Source organism: Stigmatopora nigra, chromosome 12 (genome assembly GCF_051989575.1).
Source record: "Stigmatopora nigra isolate UIUO_SnigA chromosome 12, RoL_Snig_1.1, whole genome shotgun sequence".
NCBI lineage: Eukaryota > Metazoa > Chordata > Actinopteri > Syngnathiformes > Syngnathidae > Stigmatopora > Stigmatopora nigra.
This window is the reverse complement of record NC_135519.1, coordinates 10,791,315-10,818,690: the sequence shown is the minus strand read 5'-3', so window position 1 is coordinate 10,818,690 and position 27,376 is coordinate 10,791,315. Positions and strand designations below refer to the sequence as shown.

Here is a 27,376-nt window from a genome sequence, read left to right as displayed (position 1 = left end):
AAAAAATCGCTCTCCCATTTATTCACAGTAGTAGAGCCTGCCAGAAAAGGTCACCACCTCCGCCGACTCCGACTGTTGGCATCTTGCTGTCTACATATGATATCTACTTGTGGTAAATTCTTTTTTTTTCATGTTCCACTGCCCTGCGATTGGCTGGCTCCAGAAACCCCCGTGATCCATGTGGGAATAAGCAGTAAGTAAAACGAATTAATTGATTAATTAATTTTCCAAAACCCTTATCCACACCAGTGGGGGTGCATGAGCCTATCCCAGCCAACTATGGGCTGTTGGTTGCACTCAAATCGCAGGGCACATGAACCCAGCAAACCATTTATATTCACACATACCCAGGGGCTATTAAGTGTGTCCAATCAGCCTTCAATGTATGTTTTGGGGATGTGAGAGGTAACCAGAGGACCCGAAGAAAACCTACGCAGGGATGGGGAGAAAATGCAAACTCCAGAAGGTAATTTAGAATTCCAAGTTGCAAAGTTTTCTCTTTTTTATTCATTTCAATCTCTTTCAAAACAATGTCAAGTTTCAAATTGACAGTGTACAAAATCATACAGGGAAATCACATTATGATTGATGGGTTACTGGTTTGGTTAATAACATGAGAAATTCACATCGCTGATAAAATGATGACATTTATTTCTCACAAAAAAAAATCCATACAAATTACATACACTTCAAGTAAAATAAAGTTCTTCTGTAGTAGATTTCCATTGTCTGCTTTCCTGTCGCCATTAGTGCCATCCTAAAAGAACTGAGCCCATAGATGACACCTGATGTTGCTACCATCTATGGAATTCAGTTCTCATGGTAGAGCACATTTGAACACTCATAGTATCATACATAGTGAACATTTACAATTCAAAAATGTTAACCTACGGTTTGGAATTGAACAACTTAACATAGTATTTCAACAGGGGTAAAATGATGGAAAAAGATCCATCAAGTTGTTTAATAGCTATAACACAGCCAATATGCAATTTTTAAAAATAATTAGTGTGCCACATATTTAATTTGTTTTTTGGGGAAACAAAAGCAAAACTGCAAAAGTTCCAACGCAACCGGTTCAGAGTGTCGAAATCTAACGTGGAGCACTTTTCTTTTCGATTTACTTGAAATGGTTGATGACCACCGAAAGGAGAATCTCTTCCTGATTGCCTGAAGAACTGATCACCCTTTACTCACTGAATGTGACTCAGCAGTTGTCAAAGCTCTCATTCGTGAACAACAGCCTCATTTACAGTCATTGAAATACTATATAGGGAAGTTGTAAATTCACTAACAATAGAAACATTGCTACTTCCTGGTATACTACATTCCATAACCTGATTGGCTATAGAGTGGTACGGTTGCTGATATGATTGATGCCAATCATTTCCAAAATTATAGTTTTTTTTTTTTTTTTTTAAAAGGCTACACCTGTGCATGTCCAGAAAATGACAAATATCCAACAGCATAAGTAGGGAAACAAGCGGTTCAACAACTTAAATCACCTTAGCAAAGTTTCAAAACCGTCATTATTTTAAACTGGTAACTAAATAACCCTTTACCCCATAACTTTTTCCATTCTGTCCGTTTTTAATAGAGTCTAATTGACCTTCCAAACCTTCATACTTGCCTCTCCTGATCAAGTATATCCCAACAATGTTTTAGACAAAAAGTTGAAAACAAAAGCATATTTCAGTGCTGGAGAAAAACAAAAAAAAGAAGAAGCATAAAAGCGTGCTCAAGGCTCCATGTCCCATTGTAGTGAACGGTACACTGACTTGACATCCCGGTCCGACCTTAAATACCTTCATCTTTCACATCACCCGCCGGTTTACCTCATTCAAGCCCGCCCTCTGCATAGTCAGTTATTCATGCACTCCCTCTGATCGGTAAATTCACCAGTCACTTCCCAGTAAGAAGGAAACAGTGGGAGTTAACATCACGCCCCCACAATGTGAATCAACACATAATAGTTCTGAGGAAAACCATCTGACTAACCCTGCTCCCCCAACCCTCCCCGTTCCCATAATGCGGAGAAGGGGAAAGGGTCCGTCTACCGTTGGAGCCAGGAATTCCCCCACACGCTTGTGTACAGCTGTCGGCCTGACGTGATGATGACGAAGCAGACACGCATGCTGACCCAATGTATGCAAATTGTAACTTGAGACTGGTTCTCAAAAAGGGAAATATATTGCCTTTGTGGGTTTTTCTTATAAATGGTATTTACGAGCTCTTTAATAGGAATGTTTGGTAATTTTCAGCTGTGTTTGTCAATGTTTATATAACAATTTTTTTTCTTTAAACGGGTAATGCTTGTTATAACCAGCAAAGACAATGTTTATTTCATACTTATTATATACCACATGTGTCAAAGTGGCGGCCCGGGGGGGCAAATCTGGCCCGCCGCATCATTTTGTGTGGCCCTGGAAAGTAAATCATGAGTGCTGACACTCTGTACATCTGATTTTGGCTATGGCCCAACTCCAGTAGGAGCGGCAGCATTGTTACTTAATAGCTGAGAGATATGGAAAATTAAAATAATGAATCAGGTCATTAATTGAATTTACTGTGCCACGTATCCTCATAAGGGTCGCGAAGAACGCTGGAACCTGTCCCAGCCAACTAGGGTAAGAAGCAAACAGGGAGATAATAAAATATAAAACATTTCCTCATTTCTACTCCAGTCTTGGTGCATATTTCCAACAGGTAAATATTGCTTACTGCATTTCCTGGAGCAGTATTTTGCATTGTTCCAGGATGTAACCATCTTGGGGCTTTTGAACAAACCGCACCCAAGACATTTTTTTTCTTCCCCACTTTATTTTTCCTTTATTTTCTCCATAGGAGGCGCACAAGACGAAAAGCAGAGGTCCTTTTTCAGAATGAGTCGTACAGAGACCCCACAGAGAGCGACCACTGACGTACTGTGACGCCCGAATCCACTTTCAACTTACATCCTCAGGCAGTCTGGATAAGTTTGCAATTGACATTTGGTGCTGGACTTCAGAAACAAGCCTGGCTTTCATGCTGCTGTTTGAACACGGGGGAAACCACTCCAAAGGTCACTGAGCCCATTTCCTTTTCTTTACTCCCGGTGCGTCTAAACAGACTTAGAACAACCCCCTTCTAACCGCTCCCTCATTTACTGGAACATGTCTATTGGGGAAGGAAGTATGGTAGAAAATAAAGTGACTCTTGCATGATGCCATGGATAATTTTAAGAAATTTTAATCATACAATTGTACACATCTTCAGCTGTGAGTAAAATTTCAACTAAATCCATGTATGTTTTCCACTTGTAAAACATATGGTACAGTATATGAATTTTCAGAGGCTGGTGTCCCTTGAGATTTTTTTAATACAAAAAGTATGCCGCAGCTCAAAAAAAAGTTTGGCAAACAATGAATTAGGGCATTTCTTTTTTAAAACGCAGAATGACAACATGTCTTTGAAGTCCATTTTCACCATCCCACAAGTGATTTACAGTGAAAACCCCCTGTTCTGCCACAAAAGTCTCAAACAGGTGCAAACCGCCTCCCACGCCAAAATAGTGAGACTTGGTTGCTAGGTAGACTCGTCCATCCGGTGCCAACAGTTTATGAAAAACATTGTGTAATGCAAGGTAATAATCAGTATTGTATATTGTCTCTGAAGTCATGATAATGTCATATTTGAGCAGTGGTTCTTCACTTGACAGGAAAGGGAGAAAGGTGCGCCAGTCACCAGAAAAGAACCGGCACCTTGTCAACAGATGTTTTCCATCATGCTTTGGTTTGATTTTACACTCTTCTTCCTTGTCAGTTTTTCTCAAACACTTTCCTTTACCTGGATTGACATCATCGCTATCCTCTTCTTGGCAATTGATAATGACATTAGACACAGTAAGCTGCTCAATAACTGTACTGTTGTAGTCTTGAAAGTGGACTTTCCCAGCTCCTCTCTTCAAGGATAAGATTCCTAAAAGCCCTGCACCACAGCCGAGGTCCAAGACGTCCTTACCGCCGAATGTCTCGCCTTCCCTCTCGATGACGTCCAGGAGGTCATACGTGCACTCCCACACCTTCAGTCCGCCCTCGTATACTCCCGAGATGAGGTCAGAACCTTGATTGGCCGTGTTGGACAGAACATTCTCCGTGTCCTCCCTCTCATATATCGTTTTTTCAAAAACAGTCTCGTTCAAAAAGTGGAGGGGTGGAAGAGTGCCGATGGCCAGGGTTTCGTAAATGGCGTCATTGAGCAGGTGCTGATGATCAGAGGGTGGAAAGTGCTCTTTGGCCTCTTTTATTGTCACTTCTGGGTTACCACTTTCGTTCACCTGAAAGTATGGCAGAATTGATTCAGTTACTACTACAAATGAAAGCCTTTTTTTTACAGCCAGGGTTCTCAACTCTTATGCACTGAACGTGTCTATTATGTATTTCATGCAATACTCGTGTCCTAAAATGCACGTAGTAATCAAACCATTGATGCCATAATCACTTTCAATCAAATACTAATCATTTTTAATGTTATAACTTGAGCTGGGTTTACTGACTGTGAGGACGCCCTCTAGTGGGGGGAATTTACACGTGCGCATGCACGGTTATGAACGATGGGAGTTTTTCCCTATTAAGAATATTATGACAGTCATACAGTTTACATAAAGCTACGAACAAACCTTATGCTCATCATGTGCATACAAACTAAAAATAGTTTGTCGTTTTACTTACGGGTTTTACGACGCTGTCAGTCTTGTCATTTAACGACGCATCTCCCTGCGCGTTATCGGTGTTTGTTTTCTCATCAACATCAAAATTAAAGCAAAACGACATAGTGACTCACAACAATTGGATTTGTTTTGGAGTAAAGATCTAATCGTATATAGCAACGAGCCACGTTAGGATACTAGCAGAGCATGCTGCGTGTGCAGATATCACATAAATAGCGCTAGATGCATTTTGTGACAGTGCCATTCAATGGAGCGAAGAAGACGTGTTGAAGAAGACTGTTTTAAGGCAACCTAGTACCAACACCGTCAACTACACTTTTCTACATCTAGCGCCCTATCAATGAGACATCTATGTCGGCACTACAATTCACATGTACATTTCAAAGATAATGACGGTAAATCTCGACTATATATGAATTTTATCAGCAATATTTGTAAGACTTTTGTCGTATATGTAAATGTTTCAAATGAGTACTGTGACAAAACAACCAGAATACAATTAACTCAAAACCCACGCGTGCGCACTAGTCCATGGCTCAATCTTGAGCTCAACAGTCGCTCCTCTTGTCCTCCTGTCCTGTATCCAGCGTCCCGTCGCTCTTTAAATCAATGTAATCCCGATTTTTAGCATCCATTTGAAAATGTCAAATCGGGGATGTATTTAACCAGGCTTTTCATTCATAAGAAAGTAAGTACTCATCCACAAAAAAAAATGTGTTTCCCGTAATACTGATGTGCACCTATTTATTTACCAACACGGGTATGACAGCTATGCGTAAAAGAGGCCAAAGGGGGATTTAAATGCTGCCGATTTGTTTTTAAATATCCACGATAATAACGTCAAACTATAGTGGCTTTATGGACACAATCAAAGCGGGACATATTACAGTTATGATTGTATAAATGTACTATTACTGTATGGTATACATTATTGTTGAAATCTGAATTAAGCGCAAAGAACCACCAAAAAGTTGACTCCACCCTATTTGGAATGCAGTTAAACATGATTATGTGTTTGTCAGACTTTTTCTTATAATATCTTCATTCTACCTCAGCCAAACTCGTTTGGCTATTTAAATTAAAATTTCACCAACTTGATTGACCTTGTTGATCATAAAAACCTGGTTTTGTCAGTCTTGTTAGTTTAGAGGCATTTAAGTATTTTTCAAGGGTCCTTTTCTGGTTTAAAGGGATTAGTTGCTATTGTTTGGGAAATCCAATTTTTGTCAGTGTCTGTGTGGAAGTTTATTTAAGCCACTTTGAGGTTTTCAGATTTTGCAACGAGAATGGCGTTTGCTGTCATAAAACGTGTATTATTAACTATATGAAAGGGGTGCTGATTCACACAAGTACAGATATTTTCCTCACAATTATTAAATTTTAGACCTTTTTCCACAAATATTTCATTTCAATCATTTTATACAGCATGGCAATTGGTGACTTTATTTCAAAACAAACTCTATTTTCAATTGGGTTTTTGAAACATCTTATATAATATGGTTGATTTATAATTTGATATAATGAATTCAAAATGCTGAACATGAGATTAAACAAGAACAGTGTACGTATCTCCTAACCTCCTCTTTATGTTTTGTATTTCTCACATGTAGATGATTGCCTGGTACAAGTGCAGGATGCGGTGGTGGTCATGTCCCTTCTCTCTGGTGCACATGTTGCGATGCCTGCTATTGCGGCTGTGTCCCAGGAAGACGGGATGTCGGCTACCTCTCTGGATGTCCAAAACGAGAGCTTACATGAAATTATTGATGCACTCACTTTTCTACAACTCTCTTACGGACTCGGATGTTGTTTTTGAATCTATATTTGAGCCAGTATTGTGGACCGTGGATTATCTGACACGCTATTTTGGACTTGTAAGTATGTGCGCGCTCGTATAACGGAATCCAACCCAATATTCAAGCAGGTATTTTTGGTGCACTTTTTCTTCTTTTTGTTCATAGGTTTTTGTGTGGATGGTTGTTATATTGACCACCTCCATCCTGGCGGTTGCCTATATTGTCCTTTTACCTAACGCACTCAGGACATATTCTACAGAGTGGCTTATTTGGCACATTTGTTATGGACACTGGAACCTTGTCATGATTGTCTTTCATTACTACAAGGCTGTCAAGACTTCTCCAGGGCACCCTCCTACTGTAAGAAAGATACTCAAAGCACTCACAATCACGTATTAATTAGATCAATCAGTGTATTGAATATCATGCATTGCTTTCAGGAAAAAAATGACATTCCATTTGTATCTATCTGTAAAAAATGTGTCGTTCCTAAACCAGCAAGAGCACATCACTGTGGCATCTGCAATAGGTGAGTCAATATTACATCATTTATGCACCCAAATAATGCAATTAGGAAGATAACAGCCTTATAGAGTTAATAAGATTTCAATTAAGTTCCTGGCCCGGTCTATTTTACTTTTTTTTTTCGGTGTGCAACCTTTAAAAGGAAAAGTTTGGAAAGATCCAAAGATTGTTTGTCTAATATGTGGGCCCAATGTTAAGTCTGAGACAAACAACCACTCACAGTCATGCCTATGGGCAATATGTACTTTTAAAAGTCTATAAAGTCTATAAATTCCGCTGTCTATGACCGTAGTATTTGTTTTTCAGGCAAGAGTGAACTGACTAAATTCTTTCTCTTGTACAGGTGCATTCTGAAAATGGACCATCACTGTCGTATCCTTTCTCATATTAATTGTAGAGCATCACTCAGTGACACATTTGTTATTTCCAACCTTAATGTCTTCTAATCAGCCTGGTTGAATAATTGCGTGGGTCATTTGAACCACCGCTACTTCTTCTCCTTCTGTGTCTCTATGACGTTGGGCTGTTTGTACTGCAGCTTAAGCGGCAGAATACGATTCCTGGCTGCATACAATGCCATCGAGGTAAGTGGTTGCAACTCGAAAATTCACCTTTTTGAACTTCTTGGTTCTCGGGATTCTGTCTTCTAATGCTTTATTATTGCTACTGCCTTTCTTTGCCTCTCTTAACATTATGCTTGGTGTATGTGGGGTGCTTGCTTTAGCGTTTTAAGCATTTGGAAATGGAAAAACCTGGGGTGCCCGTAACAGGAATGGGACCTTTAATCGGCCTTCTCCCTACTGGTCAGGTACTAAATTCATTTAATAAACTCACTAAGAGTTACAGTTTTTTCCCCTCTAGTTATTCACTAATTTTGTATTTTTTCTTTTTTTTTGTGTTTGGGGAAGACCGATTATGTGACACCTGCTCCACCATACTCTTTTAAGGAAAAGATGATGGATAAGAGTATAATCTACATGTGGGTGCTCACCAGGTAAAATGTTTTTTAGTAAAAAAACTATCAAAGTAGCATCAATAATATTGTAGTGGTCCATTTGCCTGAGGAGTGCAGGCACATGTATGTGCTGTGTACTCTGGGTTGGTGCTGTTTATAGAAGCGCAAGTGGAAAATTGACTTTGAAAGACAGCGTGAAAAGGATGTGTGTTGTATAATTTCAGCACTGTGGCAGTAGTGCTGGGAGCGCTGACCACCTGGCATGCACTCCTCATATCCAGAGGCGAGACCAGCATAGAAAAGCACACCAACTCAAATGAAAAGAGTCGAATGGAGAAAATTGGACAGGTGTGTGCTTTGAAAATGCGGAGGAATATACCTACATATGTCTATGTGTATGTATATATGTTGATGTGTATGTATATATGTATGTATATATATGTATGTACATATTTTTATGTGTGTGTGTATGTATATAAAAATAATATATAATATATATTGCTGGTTCATTTATTGTATATATTTTTGTTAGGTATACAAAAACCCATTCGACTATGGCAAGCTGCATAACTGGAAAGTCTTCCTCGGTGTGAAGAAGAGAAGGTGTGTTTTGGTTAACATTTTTCTCTTTGGGTGCCGTCAGTGTTTGCGTTTGTCTGTGACCACCTGTCACCTTTGCTTTGCAGTCACTGGCTCACGCGTGTCCTACTGCCCTCCGGCCACTTGCCCCTTGAGGATGGCTTGACGTGGGAGAACCTCACCCTCAAAAAGGAGCCAATACCAGTTTAACCTGTTAAGATGTTCCAAGCCTACGTGGATTTTAAGTGGGGTACACATACATCAAACAATCCCTTATTAGTCTTAGAATATTAACCGAAAGCAACTCACCCGGAGGAGAACATGCAAACTCCACACAGGTGGACCGACCTGGATTTGAATCCAGGGCCCTGAACTGGATAATTGAAAAGTCGCCAAATTTTTTTGGGCCTTAAAATTTTCGATCAACAGAAACACAAAATGTTTACATTTGGTACCTTGGATACAAGCGGCCAAAATTGTTCTTCCTTCCGCAGGGTGGGCTCGGTCATCAGGGAGGTGCTGGAGTAGATCCTCGGCTCCTGAATGAAGTGGCTGGGGAGAGGAAAGTCTGGGCTTCCTTGTTGAAGCTGCTGCTCTTGTGGTCCGACCTCGAATAAAGGAGAGATGGATTGAAAGATTGGTGAATATGAGTGTAAGAAATTGGTGTATAATAACTTCCAATACCTCAAAAACACTGTGGAATGCCGCTGAGTTTGAAATTTTATCTGTCGCTTTGATTGAATTGAATCAAATAATTTCAGGTTTTTGACCACTCACATTGTACCAGAGCTAACACATTTGTAGCCTGATGATCCCCGTTGAATGCTTTTATTTATCTGGATTTTTTTATCTTTAAAATAATAAATCTTGTTTCATTAATTTGTGGACTAGTTTTGTTCAGTCTTGCACCTTTCCAATCATAAACAATTTAACTTTATGCTGCATGTCATTTGTTGTCTGTTACATCACAAATTTGTTCGGACAGACTACACGTCGATGCACACGCACACAGTGCCATGCCAATACTGTAGTCAGGGATTATGATTTGCACATCCCAGATTTGACTTTTATTCCAATGCACATATAGAAATAAAATATGGTGGTCACAATACAATACAGAAAATGTGTTGCAACCACTTTTGTGTTTGAATGTTATTCAGAATGAACTGGCTTTGAAAATATGTCATTTATGAATTATTAATGTTGTGGTGGGACAATAATGTAAGGTCAATATGAACCACATGATTCTCTACCATGCATTCATGTAAATTATGCATAAATGAACTTTATTAACATAATGCATTTATGTACATTTATTTTAAGATTTGTAATGAACCCAGACAAATTACTAGATTATTTGTAGTTTCAAACCGTATAAAAATTCTATAAAAACATTAAATGTTTTATTTTCAGGATAAGCAGCACATATAATGAATTAATAGCTACTTTACATAATCAATTCACAAAATGAGATTAGATGAGTAATATTATGGAATTCATAGCATCTTTTTGGAACTACAACCTGCATCATCTTGTTTAATAACTAGAGCTATTAAGAGCTATTAGTGTGAAAGGGCTTCTTGTTTTGACCAGTGTTGACTTCTGCGAGCTTGACTGCACCTGAAGCGATGGATGTAACGCGCGCATGCGCGAAGGTTGATCGAGCTTTAATTCTTTATGGATGCAAACCGATGGTACCCTTGATGTTCTGAAGGATTGAGTGGAAGAAAGCTATCTTTTTTTGTCTTGATTCTAAACATTTTTATTTATTTGATCGTGTTCGATTTAAAGCCATTTAAAGCCCAAATTGACATTTTTTTGACAGTTTCTCGGTCAGGTGAGAAAACTCGGAGATCGGATGTGGCAAGGCAACTGGCGACGAATGCATCATTTAGCAGACTGGATTTCAGGTACGTAAAAATAATTTCAAAGTAAACCCATAAAAAATGTTTTTACTGTTTTTTATTCATTATTTCTTTTCTTTTTTACAAACACCCATGGTAACTTTGCCAATAAAATGCTTAACTGTTTGTGTGTAGACACACAGACGCAATATAAATGTCCACTAAATGTGAGTGGTGGTGGCGGCTCGTGGCCGTGACGCGTGCCACGGTCAGATGGCTTTACACGTGATGTAAACGTGACAGATCCCACTGAGCGGTCACGAAAATTCCCCCCCCCCCCCCCCCCCCAATTCTTTAGTATTTCCTTCACCGATGTCTACCATACATCGTATTCATCTTTTATCAATGTTATTCTCTACGTATGTCCGAAGGTAACGTGATGGGGGGCTGTGTGGGGAGGAGGAGCAGGAGCGATGGCCAAGGGAGTGTTCGGAGTTTGACCAGGAGCAAAAAACGCGGAGGTAAGCAACTATGTATTGTATTTTCTTTAAATCGGATGTAGAGTTGCATGCTGAATCACTGTTCTGAATAGACAACCAGATAAAAGAATAAATATAATAAAACTGCTCAGTTATATGCATAACATTGACTTAACTAAGTCACAGATGATCATATAGGGTTCACATTTATGTATATGTGCATATGTGTATGTTTATATGTGTGTGTGTCTTGTCTTATTTTCTGAACCGCTTTATCCTCATTAGGGTTGCAGGGGGTGCTGGAGCCTATCCCAGCTGACTTCGAGCTAGAGGCGGGGGACACCATGAATCAGTGGCTTTATCCTCATTAGGGTCACAGGGGGTGCTGGAGCCTATCCCAGCTGACTTCGGGGGGAGGCGGGGGACACCCTGAATCGGTGGCCAGCCGATCGCAATCGATTGGGGCAATTTAGAGTGGCCAATCAGCCTAGCATGCACGTTTTTGGAATGTGGGAGGAAACCCACGCAGGCCCGGGAAGAACATGCAAACTCTGCACAGGGATATGTGACCTGGATTTGAACCCAGGACCCCAGAGCTGTGAGGCCAACGCGCTTGTATGTGTGTGTGTGTGTGTGTGTGTGTGTGTGTGTGTGTGTGTTTGTGTGTGTGTGTGTGCGCGCGTGCGTGTGTGTGTGTGTGTGTGTGTGAGAGAGATAGACAACCATTCATTCCCAATCACAGTGCCACTGAGCAGGAATCGATTGCATGGTTGCTGCACCAAAGTCAGGCGAGTGAACCACTACACCATCAAGTGGCATAAATGTAGTACAACAGATGATCAGGTTGTATCAAGGGCTCTTGTAGGTTATTGATAGCCCAATGGCTGTGCATTGCCCACATCTGGTTTAGAAGGTGGCTAAATCTTCTTGTTGATTTGGCATCAGATAATATTTTGGCTGCATTTAAGTGGATGACTATTCATTGCGTCTGAATGGAGCCATGGCCATGTGCAGATCTTTGAAAGCAGGCCGAGTAGTGCAGGTGTCATACTGGTGTGTGGCCATTGCAAGCACTTCTGATGTTGCTCACAGTGATCCTCAGTGTGCTCAAGGAGGTTGTCTATATGCCCAGACATATGAAAAACTGCGGGAACATTGCTTCTCACCTACACCATGCCTTATTTTTGCATTTTTTTACATTGCATAGTTGCCAAACACGATCTCAAAGAAGTCAGTATACTTGACAATTTGCACTAGTGCCGGTTGTGCACAGATTCAAGCCTAGTGGATGTCTGATGGAATTTACGAGACTGTTAATAGGGTTGGCCTTTTCATCCCGACTCCAAAATAGAAGTGATAGGATTAGACCTTGTGTCGAGATGCAACCGTCAAGACAACCACGACGTCGGGCTTACTTTCCCTAGTTTGAACTCTCCTTCCACAAAAAGCAGGGACAAGATATTTCTGGTTGTTGGTTTTTCGAGCGCCTAGGTGGAGAAGGGTAGCCATTTATTCCAACGCACTTGGGTTAGATGGTGGTGCGGACAGTCATTTCAACCAGACAGACTGGGGTGTGTTGCCCTTTTGACTGACACAACTGTCGGTGTGGCTGCATTTACAACAAATAGCAATAGTGCTATGGGAGTCCCCAACTCCAGGGAAAACAATTACTATCACTCTCCAAATCCACCTGTAAGGATACTGCTGACAAGTAAGTTGAAAGGATGCATGGATGGCTGGTTTGATAGATAGATAGATAGGCTGGGCGAGAGAGCTTTGCTGTTTAGTTTATACCTTTTTTTTGCTCATTGTTTTGATAACATATCCTTATTGTTGACTAGTGAATTATTACAATTTTTTCCAGAAAAACAAACTGTCATTTCACTCATATTTATTTACTGTAAATACTTCCTTTTTTTTAAAATTTAGGAATATAATGTGGTCAGCACCAAATTGTAAATTGGCATCTAATGCCAGTCAGTATCGAAGATTAATTTTTGACCCAGGAAAAGATTACTAAATAAAATGTCCAATCTTTTAACAGTTTTTTTCCCATACAATTTGACTTAAAAGAAAACAAAAACAAAAACAGAATGAACTAATGGACTTAATATTAATGATCCAATTTGATGTTTACAATGGTGATGGCTAGAACAGAATATAAATCTTGCAGTGGGTAAACAGGCGGATTAGATAGTATTGCATGTATTATACCTATCACTTTAGTGTAGGCACTACACGTGGTGATGTTGATTGTCATTGGCCAAAGCTTGCTCCTGTGTCCAGCCAATGCCCGTTGAGGATAGCCATAGAACGCTAAATCCTGTTATGTGGCACCTGATTACCGCCTATAATCCAAGCGTGTCCACCCGTGTGCAGTCAGTCCCGCATACTCTATGTTTACTCAGTCCAGACTAACCAGAATGAATCGCTTTAATTACATCCCCAACTCTGTGTTAAATGAACGTTGTCATTATGATCATGCTGATTACAATACTACTTACAATACTCAGCATATGACCACTCACTTCTCATAACATTTAGAACAACTGTCAGATCTGCTACTATTAACCAAGATAAGGATGAGTTTTGATTGATAAAGTCAATGTGTGTTTTTCATTTAATGACAATTTTTCAAATAGTGCTTCTATTACTGTATTTGGAGATGCCAGGCTGAGAGACTACTGTACTATGCTGAATTATTTATGGGTCAAATGAATTTAATCTTCCCCTAGGAATTTCAATGCATGCCTGACTATTTCATTTTTCAGTACATGATGGACACTTTTTGAATGCAGCGACTAACCGTATTCATTTTAGATTCACCCTATTTAAATGGGCTTCACCATCACCATGCTCATGTTTTTTGATGAAGTTATAGTCAACCAAGTTGTTATTGTCAGAAAGCAATACTGAAATGAATATGTATTTTTCTATACCACATTGGAATATATCAATAAACAGTATAACGGCCCGTTTGGAGAGTGGTTAGCGCGTTGGCCTCACAGTCCTGGGTTTGATTCCAGGTCGATCATCCCTGTGTGGAGTTTGCATGTTCTCCCTAGGCTTGTGTGGGTTTTCTCTGGGTACTTTTGTTGCCTCCCACTTCCCAAACACATGCCAGGTAGGCTGGATGAACACTCTAAATGGCCCTGCAATTGGCCCACTAATTTAGGGTGCCCCCTGCCTGTTCCCCATAGTTAACTGGGATAGCCTCTGGCACCCCCCGCAACCCTTGTGAAGATAAGTGGTTCAGAAAATGAATGAAAACAAAACATACATCATGTTTGTTTGCAATGCAAATCTGATTCATGCAGATTCCGCGGCAGGATTAAGGTTGAATAAGGTTTTCTGGTCTCATTTTACTTAAAGAATTGTGTACATACTATGCAATTATTTCACTACAACAAACTGATTGAAAGTGTCGCTTATTTGCCTTCAGGACGAAACGAGCCCCTCAAGAAGGACCGTCCCAAGTGGAAGAGCGAGTACCCGATGACCGAGGGCCAGCTCAGGAGTAAACGGGACGAATTTTGGGACACGGCTCCGGCTTTCGATGGCCGCAAAGAGATCTGGGATGCGCTCCGAGCTGCTGCCCTGGCTGCCGAATGCAATGACCTGGAGCTAGCGCAAGCCATCGTGGACGGAGCTTGCATCACATTACCTCATGGTATGCACTGCATAGACATCCTCGCAGGCAAACTGTGTAGTATTCTGAATTCAAGGGCAGAATCCCCTTGTCATCATTTTCTAAATGTCAGAGGTCAGTTTGCAGATGGCCACACATCACTTGTTTGGAGATTACCACACTGATAGTTATTACATAACACCCCTGCGTGACCACTTCCACTGGATTGGTGCAAACACAGACATAAAAAAAAAAAGACATTGGCATGTGCGTTTTCATCTACATGGAAAAATCTATGAGATTTTTAGTCAATGTTGAATTATTTTTGTCTCTACTACAGCTCTCCTGCCAGTGATTACTACTCAGATTCCTAAGGAAAATAGAAATTAAATAAGCACTTCTTTATAGATTGGCTTATTTCAGAAGGTTACACATATTGACAACAGAATTTCAATTTTGGTGGAATTCACTTGGAAAAGAAGGGCAACTTCAAGGTTTTTACAATAATGATACCTGTTATACTAAGTATTTTCACATCAGAAATCTTAATTTGTTTTTGTTTTTAAGAATGTTGCTGACATTCAGCATATGGGAATGTGTGAAATATCTATATTTAGAGTATTGTCACTTGAATGACTTCTTCCTTTTTTATCTGCACAGGCTCTCTCACAGAGAGTTACGATGAACTAGGAAACCGCTATCAACTTCCAGCGTACACACTGGTACCGCCTGTCAATCTAATCAATGAAACATGCAGTGAGATCAAAATTTCTGAATCCATACAAAAGCAAGTGCAGCATCCTCCCTGCAGGCAAGAATTTCAGCTGCGCGTTCGACTGTCCTCAGGTGAGAAAACAAATGCAAGAACAAAGACAATCCATGAGGAAAAAAACAACTACCTTTTTTTGTTTTTTCTTAGGCGAGGATGTACGTCTTACAGCTAGCTTGGCTGACACCATCGCCGAGCTGAAAAAGCAGCTGGAGAATCAGGAGGCCATTGACGTGTCCCGCCAACGGTGGTTCTTCTCTGGCAAACTCCTCACAGACAAGACTCGTTTGCAGGATGCTAAAATTCAAAAAGACTTTGTTGTTCAAGTCATTGTCAACATGAACCCTCCACTTATAACCAACTAAGTAAGCCATGTTTGGAAAAAAATAGCCAGAAAGAAAGATGCAGTCAGAGAGTTTATGCACTGGGGTTTTCTGTAAAATTTTCTAGAAGAGCATTGCTTTTATAATGTTCCTTTTTATATTCGTTACCCTTCTTTTCCTAATAATAATGTCCTTAAAAAAAAGCACTTAAACACTTTGGAACTTGGGTGGAAAACCTCCAGTCAGTGGGACAAAATGTATACAAATTCCAAGAGCCTTTCAAACCACAAATGCCCACATAGTATGATTATAAATATGGTTTAACCCTCCTTTTTGTCCCAAAATTACTAACACATTTTATCCCCATGGTCTTAGCCCTGAGGGATATTTGCTTTCTGGAAATATGATATTGTTGTTTGTCAATATTTCTTGCTTTGTTTATTTATTGAATACTTAGAGACACTTGATGATGCACTTTTGCCCTTCCTCTAGCACCACCAGCAAGCCAAATCTTTAATATAGAATACACATGTATGTTAAAAAGGTTTTTATCCAAATATTTTTAAAAATAATGATCACAAAAAGATTACACCTATGATTACTAGTGACGAGTGATGACATAACCTCTCTGGCAACACAAAACTTGTAATAGCATAGTTCAATAGGCAATAGTTAATTAAAAAATATTAATTTTGTTAGTTTTATTTTTTATTTTTTTTCTTGTTTGCTGTGTGCAAAGGACCTCTCTCCCCCCCTTTTTTTGTGCGTGGTTACATATTTTGGAAATAATTCCGAAACAGAAATAGGGTATGTATATCATATCGTAATGAGCACATCAGTCAAATATAGTCAGAACATAGAATACTTATTCATCAAATATTTTTTTTAACACACAACTTGTTGCACACAGAATGCGTATTGTCTGCATGTTCTAAGACATATATAAAAAAAAATACACACATTTTTTGCCACATGCCACATCATAATTATTGTTTTCTTTGGAGGGTCATTATGTAAACAAACACATTGCCTAAACACAAAAATTTTGCTTTTTGTTTCAGCAATGAATCTATTAATTTTGGGTATTTTTTAGCCAAAAATTTGAAGGTGGTGTACATGACCTACCACAGAAAATGATGTGATGATTATTCATACTTTGTTTTCTATGATTTTAGTATGACGTTGACATAACCTTGGAAATATTGGACAGGTTTCTTAACCCTGTTATAGATGAAAAGTACAATTGCAAAATACACGTCACTGTTTGTGATTTGTGACTTTCACTCACCCCTTCTTGCTTGTTTGTATTCTTACTCAGTGGCAAACCCATCATGTCCCAACATAGAAAATCAATGCACCCCTTTTTTGTTTGTAATTTAAGAGGATGATAAGGGGAAATGTAAATATTTACACGTGTGTTGTTTGGCCAATTGGCTGCTCAGTTGTCATCCCATGACTTTCTTTATTTATTCTACATAAAGACAATGTACTATCAGATGATTGCTCCTTTTTATTCCAGGAATGAGTCAACACGTTCTACTATTCTCTTTTAAACTTTTTAAATGAAGTGAAACAATCATTGAGTTTTAAACCATGGTACAATAGTGTAAAACTGGCACGTTATAGCTTGCTTTTCATATTAAAATATGTTCATAGATCCACGCCCCCAATACAGAATACTCAAAAGAGGATTATCAGATTTATAAACAATATTTGCCAGAGGTATGCCTTCTTGTGGAAGGAAGAGTCATACATCTTTGAGTTCAGCCAATGTAAAGTTGAGCAAAAACTAAACATATTGCTTAGTTCATCAGCAGTAGTTTAGAAGATGAATGAATAAATATAATTAAAATAAATCAAACCAAAACAGTATTGACTGAAGACGTGTATACAGCGCCCTCAGCAGGGAAAACAAGGTACTGTTTAAAGACGTCATCAGATGAGCGACAGTCATCTGTCTCGAGCAGTCTACAAGCAGTGGACTTGAGTGTGAAAATGGCCAAAAAGGGAAAGATCCGATCTGGCACGGCTTCGAAACTCAAACGATGGAAGAAAGGACACAGCAGCGACTCAAATCCACAGGCGAACCAACATCGACATGCTGCTAAAAGTCGATTTTTCAGCCGACCTTCTGGTAAATGTGGCTCCCCCCATGCACGTGGATTTCAGGGGCTGGGGTAATTCTAGCAAATGCTAGCTGGTTATCTCCGATCTACAACATTGTTATTTATTTGAGTAGTTTTGTTGTAAGATTTCACGGAAAGTCACTATTAACGAGGCAAAACTTAATACGTAAGATGATTTGATATGATCAACAGACATCATTCAACTCTTAATGGCGAAATAGCATGGAGACCAAAACATTATATCAACAACAACTATGGCTGTGTTGAGCTGTGTAAGCAGGCTTACCTAATGATTTTAGTCTCAGGAGTCAGTTATTTTAAATAGATCTTTCAAAGTTTACATTAGTCATACTTAGATGTCGGCGTAAGGCTATATTATTCCACTTTCAAGTGTTTTATCTGGTGTTTACAAGTGCCTTTTGAGATGAAATTGTATCTCGTTGCATCATGGTTTTTATTTTATTTTTTGCAGGCAAAAGTGATTTGACAGTTGATGCACTCAAGCTCCACAATGAGCTGCAGACGGGTCCGCTGGAGATAAGAACAGGAAGCCAGAAAGATGCCTGGATGGAAGAAGATCAAGCGTTGTCGGACAGGACATCGGGAACTTTCCTCAGTGGTCTTTCGGACTGTACTAATCTAACTTTCAAGAAGGTACAACGCTACTGGGAGTCCAACTCCGCGTCTCATAAAGAGGTATGAAGAGAAGTGGATGACATCTGTCATTCAAAAGGAATACCTATCTGTAGGATTCAATGTTGAAGTCGAGGCCAACTTTAATAGGGATGTTCTTCTCAAATGTTTTTTGAAGATCTGCGCGGTGTTGGCAGCCGTAACGGAGGTGATACGTAGCCAAGGAGGGAAGGAGACAGAAACTGAATATTTTGCTGCTTTGGTAAGTCTGCTGACTTGAGCACTTGGCAGTGATACTTCAAAAACATGTTTTCTTGATCTACATCTAGTCATGTTGTCAATTATTCTCTCCGTTTGGGAACCTCTGCTGCCTTCAATGCAATATATAAATATACACATGTACGTTGTTTGTGTTTATAGATGACTACTCTGGAAGCGGTGGATTCACCGGAATCCCAATCTGCCGTTGCTTATCTCCTAAACCTCGTTATGAAAAGGTATGCATTCACACAAATGGGTGCAATCGTGTCAAAACATCAAATGTCATGTTGTTGGTTCCTCTCAGGGTTCCCGTCCCAGTGCTCAAGTCTAAATTCTCCGACACCTCCAAGGCTCTGATGAACATCATGTCCAAGCAGGCCTCGTCTGAAAATGCATCGTCTCTCAGATGGGTGAGCATGTCTTTTTATTTTTTTATATAGCTTCATGAAACATCAGATTGATTGTCTTTTTATTGTCACCCTTAGATTCTCCCCTGCTTAGCCACCACGTTGAGAAAACAAGATACCACTGTTTGGACTTACCCTTCTACTCTTCAAGCATACCATGGCATCCTCAGCTTCACCGTGCACAGCAAACCCAAGGTCAGCTGGCTCATCTTCTTTACATTTTTCCCTTTAACTTTAAAGTGGTACCTCTTATTTATGAAATGATTTAGTTTTTCCTTTTTTTAACATGATTTTTTTTGTTAAGCTCTTTAAAAGTGCTAAAAGAATATCAAATTTGTATGAAACATGCAAAAAAAAAAAATTGAGCCATTTCAATGAGTTACAAACACATGCAAAAAATATTCTACTATTGTTGAAGGGCGAGTTCATAGCTGAGAGAGGTAGAGGTGAACAAGTGCAGATTTTGTGTTTGACTCACTTACATTTCTATCCCGAGACTAAATCTTTGAATCTAGGGATTACCAAAATATTTTGTATATAGAGATGTTGGTAAGTAGAGATACCACAGTCGGACTGTTTACCAAACTATATGTGTCTGTAATCGTTAACGAATACAACACCATCTCCGATTAGGTGCGTAGAGCGGCGCAGGAAGGTGTGTGCTCCATCCTCCGAGGGAGTGACTTCCTGTTCACAGATGAAGCCCCTGCCCATCACCCTGCAGCTGCGTCCACAGCCAAGTTCTGCATCAAGGAGGTGGAGCAGGCAGGGGGTATGTGCTTTTTCAAATTTCTGTCACAAAATACCTCAAGTTCCTGGTAATTTTTTGAATGTGTGTGTGTGTGTGTGTTCAGGGACCAGAGAAGACACCACAACACTCCACGTTTTGGGGCTCCTAAAGGAGATCATTTTGACGTTCCCCCTTGGAGCCATCAAGTCGTGTTGTGAGACGCTGCTGCGAGTTATGACACTCAGCCACGTGGTGAGAATGTGTAGAAGAAAAAAAACGCCAGTTTTCTTGAATGGTTCTCCTTCATAAAGTAGACCAATGTGTTCTAATTCAATCTTATTGCTTTCCTTAACTTTTAATTAGACGAACATCAAGTAATTTTGACCTTCTAAAAGAATTTTTTTTTTAAAACTAGCTCATTATCTGCTGGTGATGGCAATTCCATTTTTTTAAATTGAAATTTTGATTCAAAAATTCAACTTTCCAATGTTGATTGTTGAGTCAAATTATTCCATGCGACAATTCCTCTTGTTGTGGCTTTTGTATGCAGATGGTGACAGCTAGCGCCATGCAAACCTTCCACAGACTCTTCAGTGGGAAACCAGCCAGCTCAAAGTTATCACCCGAGCTCAATGCACAAATCATTACAGTAAGACCAAAAGACCCTAAACAATGACTTGAGAAAATAGAAAACAAGTATAATTGTGTCCGACTTTCTCTGTAGGCTTTATATGACTACCTGCCCAGTGAAAATGACCAGCAGCCTCTCCTCGCCTGGCTTGCCGTCATGCAGGAGGCGCATGTTCACTTAACATGGTAACACATACTGAAGCAATCATCTGTGGAGTTTTCAAATGTGTTGTCATCATTGCGTTCCAGTGTATGAGTCGATCTTTTGTTCAGTTTGCAGAGTTCCCTCAGTCTAGGCCATCTCCCTCGTCTCTTCTCGGCCACTATGTCCTGCTTGTTGTCCTCTCACACGCAGGTGGTCTCTACGGCCGCCAATATGCTCAAGGTAACGCTTGGTGACTTTATTTCCTCTCTATTCTTGACTTTAAGATGAGATATTCAAATATCAATTATAATTAATAAATATCTTTGGATTGGTAGGGGCAAAACATATCTTGTAAAAAGAAGAGAATAAATACTACAGTCAATAAATGAACAGATAAATGAATATTTTCCTGTTACAGATGCTGTTGACCGAGTGTGTGGGCCCTCACATGGAGGAAATCGGCATGGTATCTGCCACAGCCTCTGCAGGAAACCCCTCTTATATCTGCAAAATGTTTCGGTACCTAACCTGTTTTTATGTGGGAACAATTTGGATCTTGTGTTATCTTGCTAATATGCATGAATGTGTTTCAGCGTCGTTGAGGAAGGCTTGTCCTATCGTTTCCATGCCTCCTGGCCATTTGTCTTGCAAATACTTGGTTGTTTCTACAAGGTTGCAGGGAAATACGCACACTCTGTTATGACCAAGGTAAGATCACACTCAAGTTGTAAACATTGTCTCTGTGCCATGAAACGTTTTCCCCATTCTTGTAATTTTGTACAGCTCATAAGAGGGAGTTCCAATTGTTTCTGGCAAACCACTATTATTTCCTGACTCCTCTTTTTGTAGTCTTTGCAGTCTCTCGCCGACCTGCGTGCCACCCCTCGATTCCCATACAGCGGCGAGCTTGATCTGGCGGTCGGTAGCGCTGTGGAGATTATGGGCCCGGAGGTTGTATTGGGAGTCGTGCCTCTCAATATCACTGGCTATGAGTAAGTGCTCAGTTTTCACATGTAATCTTAATAAGTACATCTTTTCGGGACTTAACTGCACTGTGTGTCTGTCTTTTTGGTTATCATTAGCGACGACCTAGAGTTCCCGCGCAGCTGGATGGTGCCGGTCATCCGCGATCATGTGAAGAATACCCGCCTGAGCTTCTTTATTTCCTATTTCCTTCCTCTAGCTTCCACACTCAAGCAGAGAGGTACAATTTTGATGGAGGTAGAATGATCTGAAAATAACTTGAATATGACAGTGATTATTATTTGTGTCCTGTATGTTGTAGCTGGAGAGTTGGAAGAGGCGGGTCAAAACCTGGAAGCCAAAGTCTATAACACTTTACAGCTTCAGGTACTCCTTTATGGTATATTCTGAGACAACACAATGATAATGTCAATGTGGCACCACTTTAATCAGTGGTCATTCAAAGTTATATAAAAAAAAATGTCAATATTGAAAAAGTGACAACAGACTACTAATACAATACAATTTAATGCCCACTAGTATTGTATTAAACTAAAATGCATTGCAATAAAATTGTCACTCGCTTCACACTGATGCTTTAACTAACATCTGAACACAGTTTTGTGTGTACTTGCACATAAAAAAAGCCTTTCATTTTAAGGAAACAACTTTTCTCTAGGACTACTACAAATACACTTTTAGCTTGTTCTATGAGGGCTCGCCACAGCTAATCCATTTTTTCCATCTCGTTTTCTTCTTGTATGGAATGTACTGTAAATGGATTTGTTTTCAAGTAAGTGCTATGTTTCAGATTTGGACTATGCTTCCCGGATTTTGCACCTGTCCCGTAGACTTGGTTGCATCCTTCAAAGGGATCGCTCGGCCTCTCGGCATGGCCATCAACGAGTATCCTGACCTGCGGCTCACAATCTGCCAGGCCCTGCGCACCATCATCAATAAGAGCTGCACCACTGGTAAGATGGTTACCCTGTGGTCACTTAGCCGCCTTTGACTGTTCTCTTTCTGCAGAGGAGGAAAAAGACGAAGTAGGTCGCTTCTCCAAGAACTTCCTGCCTATCCTCTTCAACGTGTACAGCCAGCCGCCTGCTGAGGGAGTGTCTGGATCTTACAGGATGGCTGTCTTGGACACCATCAAAGTCTTCATGACGGTCACTGAGCAGCAGGTGGGTGACAAAATGAAAAATTCTGACTTTGAAGTAGCTTCTGTTTATTGAACCCTACCTAAATCACCCTTAGATGATCAACACATTCTTACAAAAAGCCGCAGATAGATTGACCAGTTCTGAAAGCAACGAGTTCATACGGTAAGCTAACTATTATAAAATTATGTGATAGAGTTAAATCACATGTTAAAAGAACTGGACACAAGCATGTTTTTTTTGCTAAACAACATTAGGGTTATACAGCCTATCCTGGAGATATGGAATGGCAGAACAAGAACAATATAAACAGCCACAATTTGAGAAAATAGTGTACACAAGACTGTCAATTATATCACTCTTCACTTTGTCTTAGGTTGTCAATGCTGGACCTTATTGTCGCCATGGCGCCATTCTTGGATCAGCTAAACATGACAAAGACATTTCAGCTCATCAGGCCGTATTTGGAGGTTTATTGTTGACTCGCAGTCAAAGCTATGGTCTCACAAATGCATTTCCCACTTCCCTCAACTGTCTGTTCTCTTCCGTTCAGATGAAAGAACCGGGCATGCAGAAGAAGGCATACCGCGTGCTGGAAGAGATGTGCGCTGGAGAAGGAGATGCGAGCAAGTCATTTATCGTGGCCAACCTTGACACTCTGAAGACGGTCTTGCTGGAGACCCTGAAACAGGCTGCATCCCCGGCAAAAAGGGTGAGAAATGACTGATGGGCTCGGCATGATCGATTAATCCTTTTTTTTTTGGTAGAGATATGTCATTCTTGCACTTATTGTCCTCAGCCGCGACTGAGATGTCTCATCCATGTGATGAAAAGACTTGACAAAGAGAACACTGACTTCATCACTTCTGTCCTGCCGGAGGTAATCTAACAAATACACTGTAAGGGTGCTTTGACCCTTATGCCTAAATTCTCTGGTCTTCAGGTCATCGTGTGCACCAATGAAGTGTCCGTCGGCGCGCGCAAAAATGCGTACACCTTGCTGGTTGAAATAGGAAATGCGTTTGTGCGCTTCTTAGGGGACAAAAAAGGTAACTAACAAGACCATGTAAAGATAATTAGGAGTGAAAGGTCTGTACTTCTTGACTAACAATAACAACTGTTGATTTAGTCCCAACTGGACTTTGAAACATCCACAGCTTGTACATTTCTAGTTTTGTAATTGCATTTCTTTGTGTTATAGAGGCCATCGAGCAGTATCTGATGATGGTCTACGCTGGCTTCACAGGATCCATTACAATGATCACTTGTACCGTGATGGCGCTCACACGACTGGTTTATGAGTATGGAGGTAAGACGACATATATTTATATATATATATACATATACATTTATAGGTTTTTAAAATAAAATTAAGCCAGGTACGTTGACTTATTATATCCACTGTAAGAGTGAACTGGTTGTCTTTATGTCAGACTCTATTGAGGTTTCCACCATGGAGACGCTTCTGCAAAACATGTGTCTGATACTGTCCTCTCGGACCCGAGAAGTGGTCAAAGCGGCATTGAGCTTCCTCAAGGTCATCCTTTTTATCATGGACCCCAAGACCTTGGCATCCCATCTTACTGTCATAGTAAGGCGGCAGACTCATCTCGACAAGATGGAGTCCTACCCATGAGTTTGTAACGTTTTTTTTTTTTTTTTCCCCTGTCAGATGGAAGGCATCCAAAGTATCACGGATAATGCTAGGAGACATTTCAGAAGCAAACTCAAGAATATCCTGACCAAGCTCGTCAGAAAGTTTGGGTAAGTCAGTTTATATAGTACACATCTACCCAGTTCAGGGAAGAAATTCAACTTTTGTATAATGTGTGCAGCTTTGAGCTAGTGAAGACGATGCTGCCTGTCGAGTACCACAAGACTCTTGCCAACATTCGCAAGATGGAGGCTCGCTGCCAGAGGAAGAAACAAGCGGAAAAGCAGCAGGAAGACTCAGACAGCGAAGAGCGGGGCCCCAAAGCTGCCAATGACGAGTAGGACACTTTTGACGGCCCGTGACGTTGACACGAATGTCCAACTGAGACCGCGTCTTTTTTCTTTCTGGTCTGGTCAGTATTGAAGACCTCTTAGCGGGGACGGACAGCGAAATGTCGGAGGACGAAGTCATGGTTGGGCGGAAGAAGAAAGGCGGAAAGCAGCAGAAGGGTCAGGCCTGGCTCAAGGAGGGAGTGGACGATGACCCGCTTAACTTTTTGGACCCCAAAGTTTCACAAAGAGTGCTCGGTAAAAAGGAGGGTTGGCTGGCTTCTGACGGCTCACTTTTAGCGCTTTCGTGACAGTGGCCAGTGAGATTTTTGTTTCCACTCTGGTAGCCACCAACCCCGGGAAGAAAAGGGGCGGCAAGGCCACGCATGGCTTCAAGACGACGTCAGACGGGAGGTTGATAATCAAAGAGGAGGATGACCAAGATGGACAGAAAGGTATGGCAGTCAATATTTCTGATATTAATACTTATTATATTCAATATTTGCAAGCTTGTTCGACATAATGCATCACGCTTCTTACAGATGATGGTGAGTTGAAGGATATTTTGGAAGAAGCTGGAGTGAAGAGCGTAAGTGTTCTTTTCCTCCAAAGTCTGACACTTTTTGACTTTCTTCTTGATTCTGAACCTTTTTCCTTCCTGTATTCATCTCACTTTTTTTTTGTTTTTGTTCCAGAAAAAGGCACAAAAAAGTAAATTCCGAAGTGCCGATTTCGACGAAATGGAAACGGAACCACAGGCGAAATATAAAGGTACGCTGCACAAATTTAACGTCATCATGAAACGTTGGACTGTACCGAGAAATTAGAGGCCACAGAGATAAAATTGACAAAAAAATGGTCTTTTACTAAAAAAAATTACTATATTTATTTTGTCCGAGCACCCATCCTCTAAGATTTTTAGTACTTGTATGACATTTTTTTTATATTGAAATGGAACTTTTCTTGTTCTCACTCAGCCGGCGGCTCGGGCATTCACAGACCTCTGGGACGCAACAAAGACTTTGGATCGGAGTACAAATCAAAGGTAAAGCAGGCATCAGGGGAAAAAAATACAAAGATTGCATCAACATAAATGCATTAATATCATTTTTTTAACAGAAAGGAAAGGGGGACATTAAGAAGACTGGCAAACCGGACCCTTATGCTTATATCCCGCTTAAGAAGTCCCAGCTTAATCGCAGGTAGGAATGATATATAATCATTGTGTTTTAAAAAAAGAAGACCACTTAAAAGGTTGCGCTTGTCCCAAACAGAAAGCGGGCCAAGCTCCAGGGCCAGTTCAAGGGGATGGTAAGAGGAGCCCAGAAGGGGGCGATGTCGGGCAGGAAAAAGCAGAAGAGCAAGAGGAAAGTCTGAAGAATAGGAATTAATTTGTTCTAAAAGTCATGTGTATGTAAAGTGGAAATCAAGGTTGATTTTGAACTATTTCATTGCTAAATTTGATATTTGGGTTATATTGCTTAATAAATCATCCCTATGAAGAACCGTGCAGTACAAAGTGTTTCCCCACTATTTAAAAAGGTGCATGCTTTTATTGATAAAATAAACCATTTTGAGAAGATGCCGCTTATCAGATGGTAATTTTTGCATCCAACTAAATAGAAAAACTTAGCTTACCTCGCACATTTACCCTCCCTTCCCAAAGTTTATACCGAAAGTATGACATTGAATACACTCCAATACCATTTTTAAAATGTCCAATTTTGTCTTGTGGCTCCATAAATGTCACTGATGGATTATTAGTGTCTTGACAGCAGTTAAAAGCCAATTTGTTTAATTCAAAAAAAGGACTGAAGCACTAAATAATACACATCATAATTGGTCTTGTAAGCATATTTGCGCAAGGATCTCGAATATTGAGGAAATACATCACTTTTATTAGATGGAAGGTGACCCACATTAAAAAAAGAAAAACTTTATTGAAACTGGTAATACAGAAATAATGCAACTGAGTGATTATTTCAGTCATTGACTGAGAAAGTTTCAAGGTAATCTTTGGTACTAAAGTTATAAAAATAGCAGAAATTAATACAGTGTTCCCTCTGTTATCGCGGGTAATGGGGAATAAAGTACTAAGTATGATCTGGGAGTGGAAAGTGACAAAACAACAAATACTACTGCATAATCCTCTAGAGTGGTGGCCCAGTAGATAAGTCATCAGTCTTCCACCTCTTTGGTCTTGGGTTCAAATCCAAGTGCAAGCAAAGATTTTCCTAATATTATTCAGTTAAAAGAATAAGTTCTAATGCCTAAGTGTCTAAGTGTTTGCAAAAATCTTCCCAATATTATTCAGTTAAATGAATGAGATTAGAGTATAAGTACTACTATTTTACTTCAAAGGGTGGTGGCCCAGTGGATAAGTCATCAGTCTACCACCCCTGTGGTCCTGGGTTCAAATCCCAGTGCAGGCAAAGATTTTCCAAATATTATTCATTTAAAAGAATAAGTTCTAATGCCTAAGTGTGTAAGTGTATAAGTCTTCAGTGGTGGATGAAACATTTAGTCAAAAAAATTACTAAGTGTTTCAGGTAAATGAAAGAGGTGAAAGTATAAGTACTACCACTTTCTCACACTGGGTGGTGGCCCAATGGATAAGTCATCAGTCTACCACCTCTGAGGTCCTGGGTTCGAATCCCAGTGCAGGCAAAGATTTTCCAAATATTATTCAATTAAAAGTATAAGTTCTAATGCCTAAGTGTTTAAGTGTATAA

At 40.1% G+C, this 27,376-nt stretch overlaps 4 protein-coding genes and 1 long non-coding RNA gene across 9 annotated transcripts; 4 read left to right on the top strand and 1 right to left on the bottom strand.

The window, feature by feature from the left end:
- Positions 1–3,203, top strand: LOC144205688 (uncharacterized). 2 transcript variants are annotated; one of them, XR_013328164.1, is made up of 4 exons: positions 1–49; positions 164–193; positions 352–466; positions 2,845–3,203. It is a non-coding gene; the product is annotated as an uncharacterized LOC144205688 (long non-coding RNA). The 2 variants fall into 2 exon arrangements; XR_013328163.1 differs by lacking the exon at positions 1–49 and having other exon boundaries at positions 110–193.
- Positions 3,204–3,225: 22 nt separating this feature from the next.
- Positions 3,226–4,938, bottom strand: mettl18 (methyltransferase 18, RPL3 N3-histidine). The gene is made up of 2 exons (XM_077730233.1): positions 4,710–4,938; positions 3,226–4,315 (listed from the first exon to the last, which is right to left on the bottom strand). The coding sequence occupies exons 1-2, from the start codon at positions 4,809–4,811 to the stop codon at positions 3,407–3,409; spliced, it is 1,011 nt and encodes a 336-aa protein (XP_077586359.1). The 5' UTR covers positions 4,812–4,938; the 3' UTR covers positions 3,226–3,406.
- A 45-nt stretch (positions 4,939–4,983) lies between these two features.
- On the top strand, positions 4,984–9,442 carry zdhhc16a (zDHHC palmitoyltransferase 16a). 3 transcript variants are annotated; one of them, XM_077729604.1, is made up of 11 exons: positions 4,984–5,103; positions 6,319–6,582; positions 6,670–6,864; positions 6,945–7,033; positions 7,373–7,401; positions 7,480–7,613; positions 7,754–7,837; positions 7,938–8,023; positions 8,209–8,332; positions 8,517–8,587; positions 8,671–9,442. In XM_077729604.1, the coding sequence occupies exons 1-11, from the start codon at positions 5,080–5,082 to the stop codon at positions 8,771–8,773; spliced, it is 1,203 nt and encodes a 400-aa protein (XP_077585730.1). In that variant the 5' UTR covers positions 4,984–5,079; the 3' UTR covers positions 8,774–9,442. The 3 variants fall into 3 exon arrangements, with proteins under 3 accessions (XP_077585730.1, XP_077585731.1, XP_077585729.1); XM_077729603.1 differs by lacking the exon at positions 4,984–5,103 and adding an exon at positions 5,204–5,396; XM_077729605.1 differs by lacking the exons at positions 4,984–5,103; positions 7,754–7,837 and adding an exon at positions 5,195–5,396.
- Positions 9,443–10,145: 703 nt separating this feature from the next.
- ubtd1a (ubiquitin domain containing 1a) lies at positions 10,146–17,101 on the top strand. 2 transcript variants are annotated; one of them, XM_077730433.1, is made up of 6 exons: positions 10,146–10,257; positions 10,389–10,473; positions 10,839–10,928; positions 14,329–14,556; positions 15,175–15,360; positions 15,434–17,101. In XM_077730433.1, exons 1-6 carry the CDS (start codon positions 10,192–10,194, stop codon positions 15,646–15,648), a joined length of 870 nt encoding a protein of 289 aa, XP_077586559.1. In that variant the 5' UTR covers positions 10,146–10,191; the 3' UTR covers positions 15,649–17,101. The 2 variants fall into 2 exon arrangements, with proteins under 2 accessions (XP_077586559.1, XP_077586560.1); XM_077730434.1 differs by lacking the exons at positions 10,146–10,257; positions 10,389–10,473; positions 10,839–10,928 and adding an exon at positions 12,238–12,597.
- A 441-nt stretch (positions 17,102–17,542) lies between these two features.
- Positions 17,543–26,149, top strand: rrp12 (ribosomal RNA processing 12 homolog). The gene is made up of 34 exons (XM_077730306.1): positions 17,543–17,740; positions 18,205–18,428; positions 18,544–18,627; positions 18,786–18,862; positions 18,931–19,036; positions 19,112–19,228; positions 19,667–19,805; positions 19,888–20,015; positions 20,314–20,412; positions 20,488–20,579; positions 20,667–20,778; positions 20,957–21,057; positions 21,132–21,246; positions 21,388–21,530; positions 21,621–21,742; positions 21,824–21,888; positions 22,313–22,475; positions 22,531–22,685; positions 22,759–22,826; positions 23,038–23,131; positions 23,215–23,373; positions 23,461–23,541; positions 23,605–23,710; positions 23,863–23,970; positions 24,095–24,252; positions 24,334–24,425; positions 24,497–24,652; positions 24,733–24,902; positions 24,992–25,099; positions 25,187–25,233; positions 25,340–25,415; positions 25,622–25,689; positions 25,764–25,846; positions 25,919–26,149. The coding sequence occupies exons 1-34, from the start codon at positions 17,602–17,604 to the stop codon at positions 26,019–26,021; spliced, it is 3,858 nt and encodes a 1,285-aa protein (XP_077586432.1). The 5' UTR covers positions 17,543–17,601; the 3' UTR covers positions 26,022–26,149.
- The last annotated feature ends 1,227 nt before the right edge of the window (positions 26,150–27,376 follow it).

Bases quoted from the DNA above. Each gene is read 5' to 3' on its own strand.
- ubtd1a (XM_077730433.1), top strand. From the start codon at position 10,192: ATGGATGTAACGCGCGCATGCGCGAAGGTTGATCGAGCTTTAATTCTT. The intron at 10,258-10,388 runs GTACCCTTGATG...TTTTTTTGACAG, and splicing joins TTTATGGATGCAAACCGATG to TTTCTCGGTCAGGTGAGAAA. The intron at 10,929-14,328 runs GTAAGCAACTAT...ATTTGCCTTCAG, and splicing joins CAGGAGCAAAAAACGCGGAG to GACGAAACGAGCCCCTCAAG.
- mettl18 (XM_077730233.1), bottom strand. From the start codon at position 4,811: ATGTCGTTTTGCTTTAATTTTGATGTTGATGAGAAAACAAACACCGAT. The intron at 4,316-4,709 runs GTAAGTAAAACG...CCATACTTTCAG, and splicing joins CTGACAGCGTCGTAAAACCC to GTGAACGAAAGTGGTAACCC.
- rrp12 (XM_077730306.1), top strand. From the start codon at position 17,602: ATGGCCAAAAAGGGAAAGATCCGATCTGGCACGGCTTCGAAACTCAAA. The intron at 19,806-19,887 runs GTATGTGCTTTT...GTGTGTGTTCAG, and splicing joins GGAGGTGGAGCAGGCAGGGG to GGACCAGAGAAGACACCACA. The intron at 21,247-21,387 runs GTAAGATCACAC...CTCTTTTTGTAG, and splicing joins CACACTCTGTTATGACCAAG to TCTTTGCAGTCTCTCGCCGA.
- zdhhc16a (XM_077729603.1), top strand. From the start codon at position 5,364: ATGTATTTAACCAGGCTTTTCATTCATAAGAAA. The intron at 5,397-6,318 runs GTAAGTACTCAT...TCTCACATGTAG, and splicing joins GGCTTTTCATTCATAAGAAA to ATGATTGCCTGGTACAAGTG. The intron at 7,034-7,372 runs GTGAGTCAATAT...TCTCTTGTACAG, and splicing joins CACTGTGGCATCTGCAATAG to GTGCATTCTGAAAATGGACC.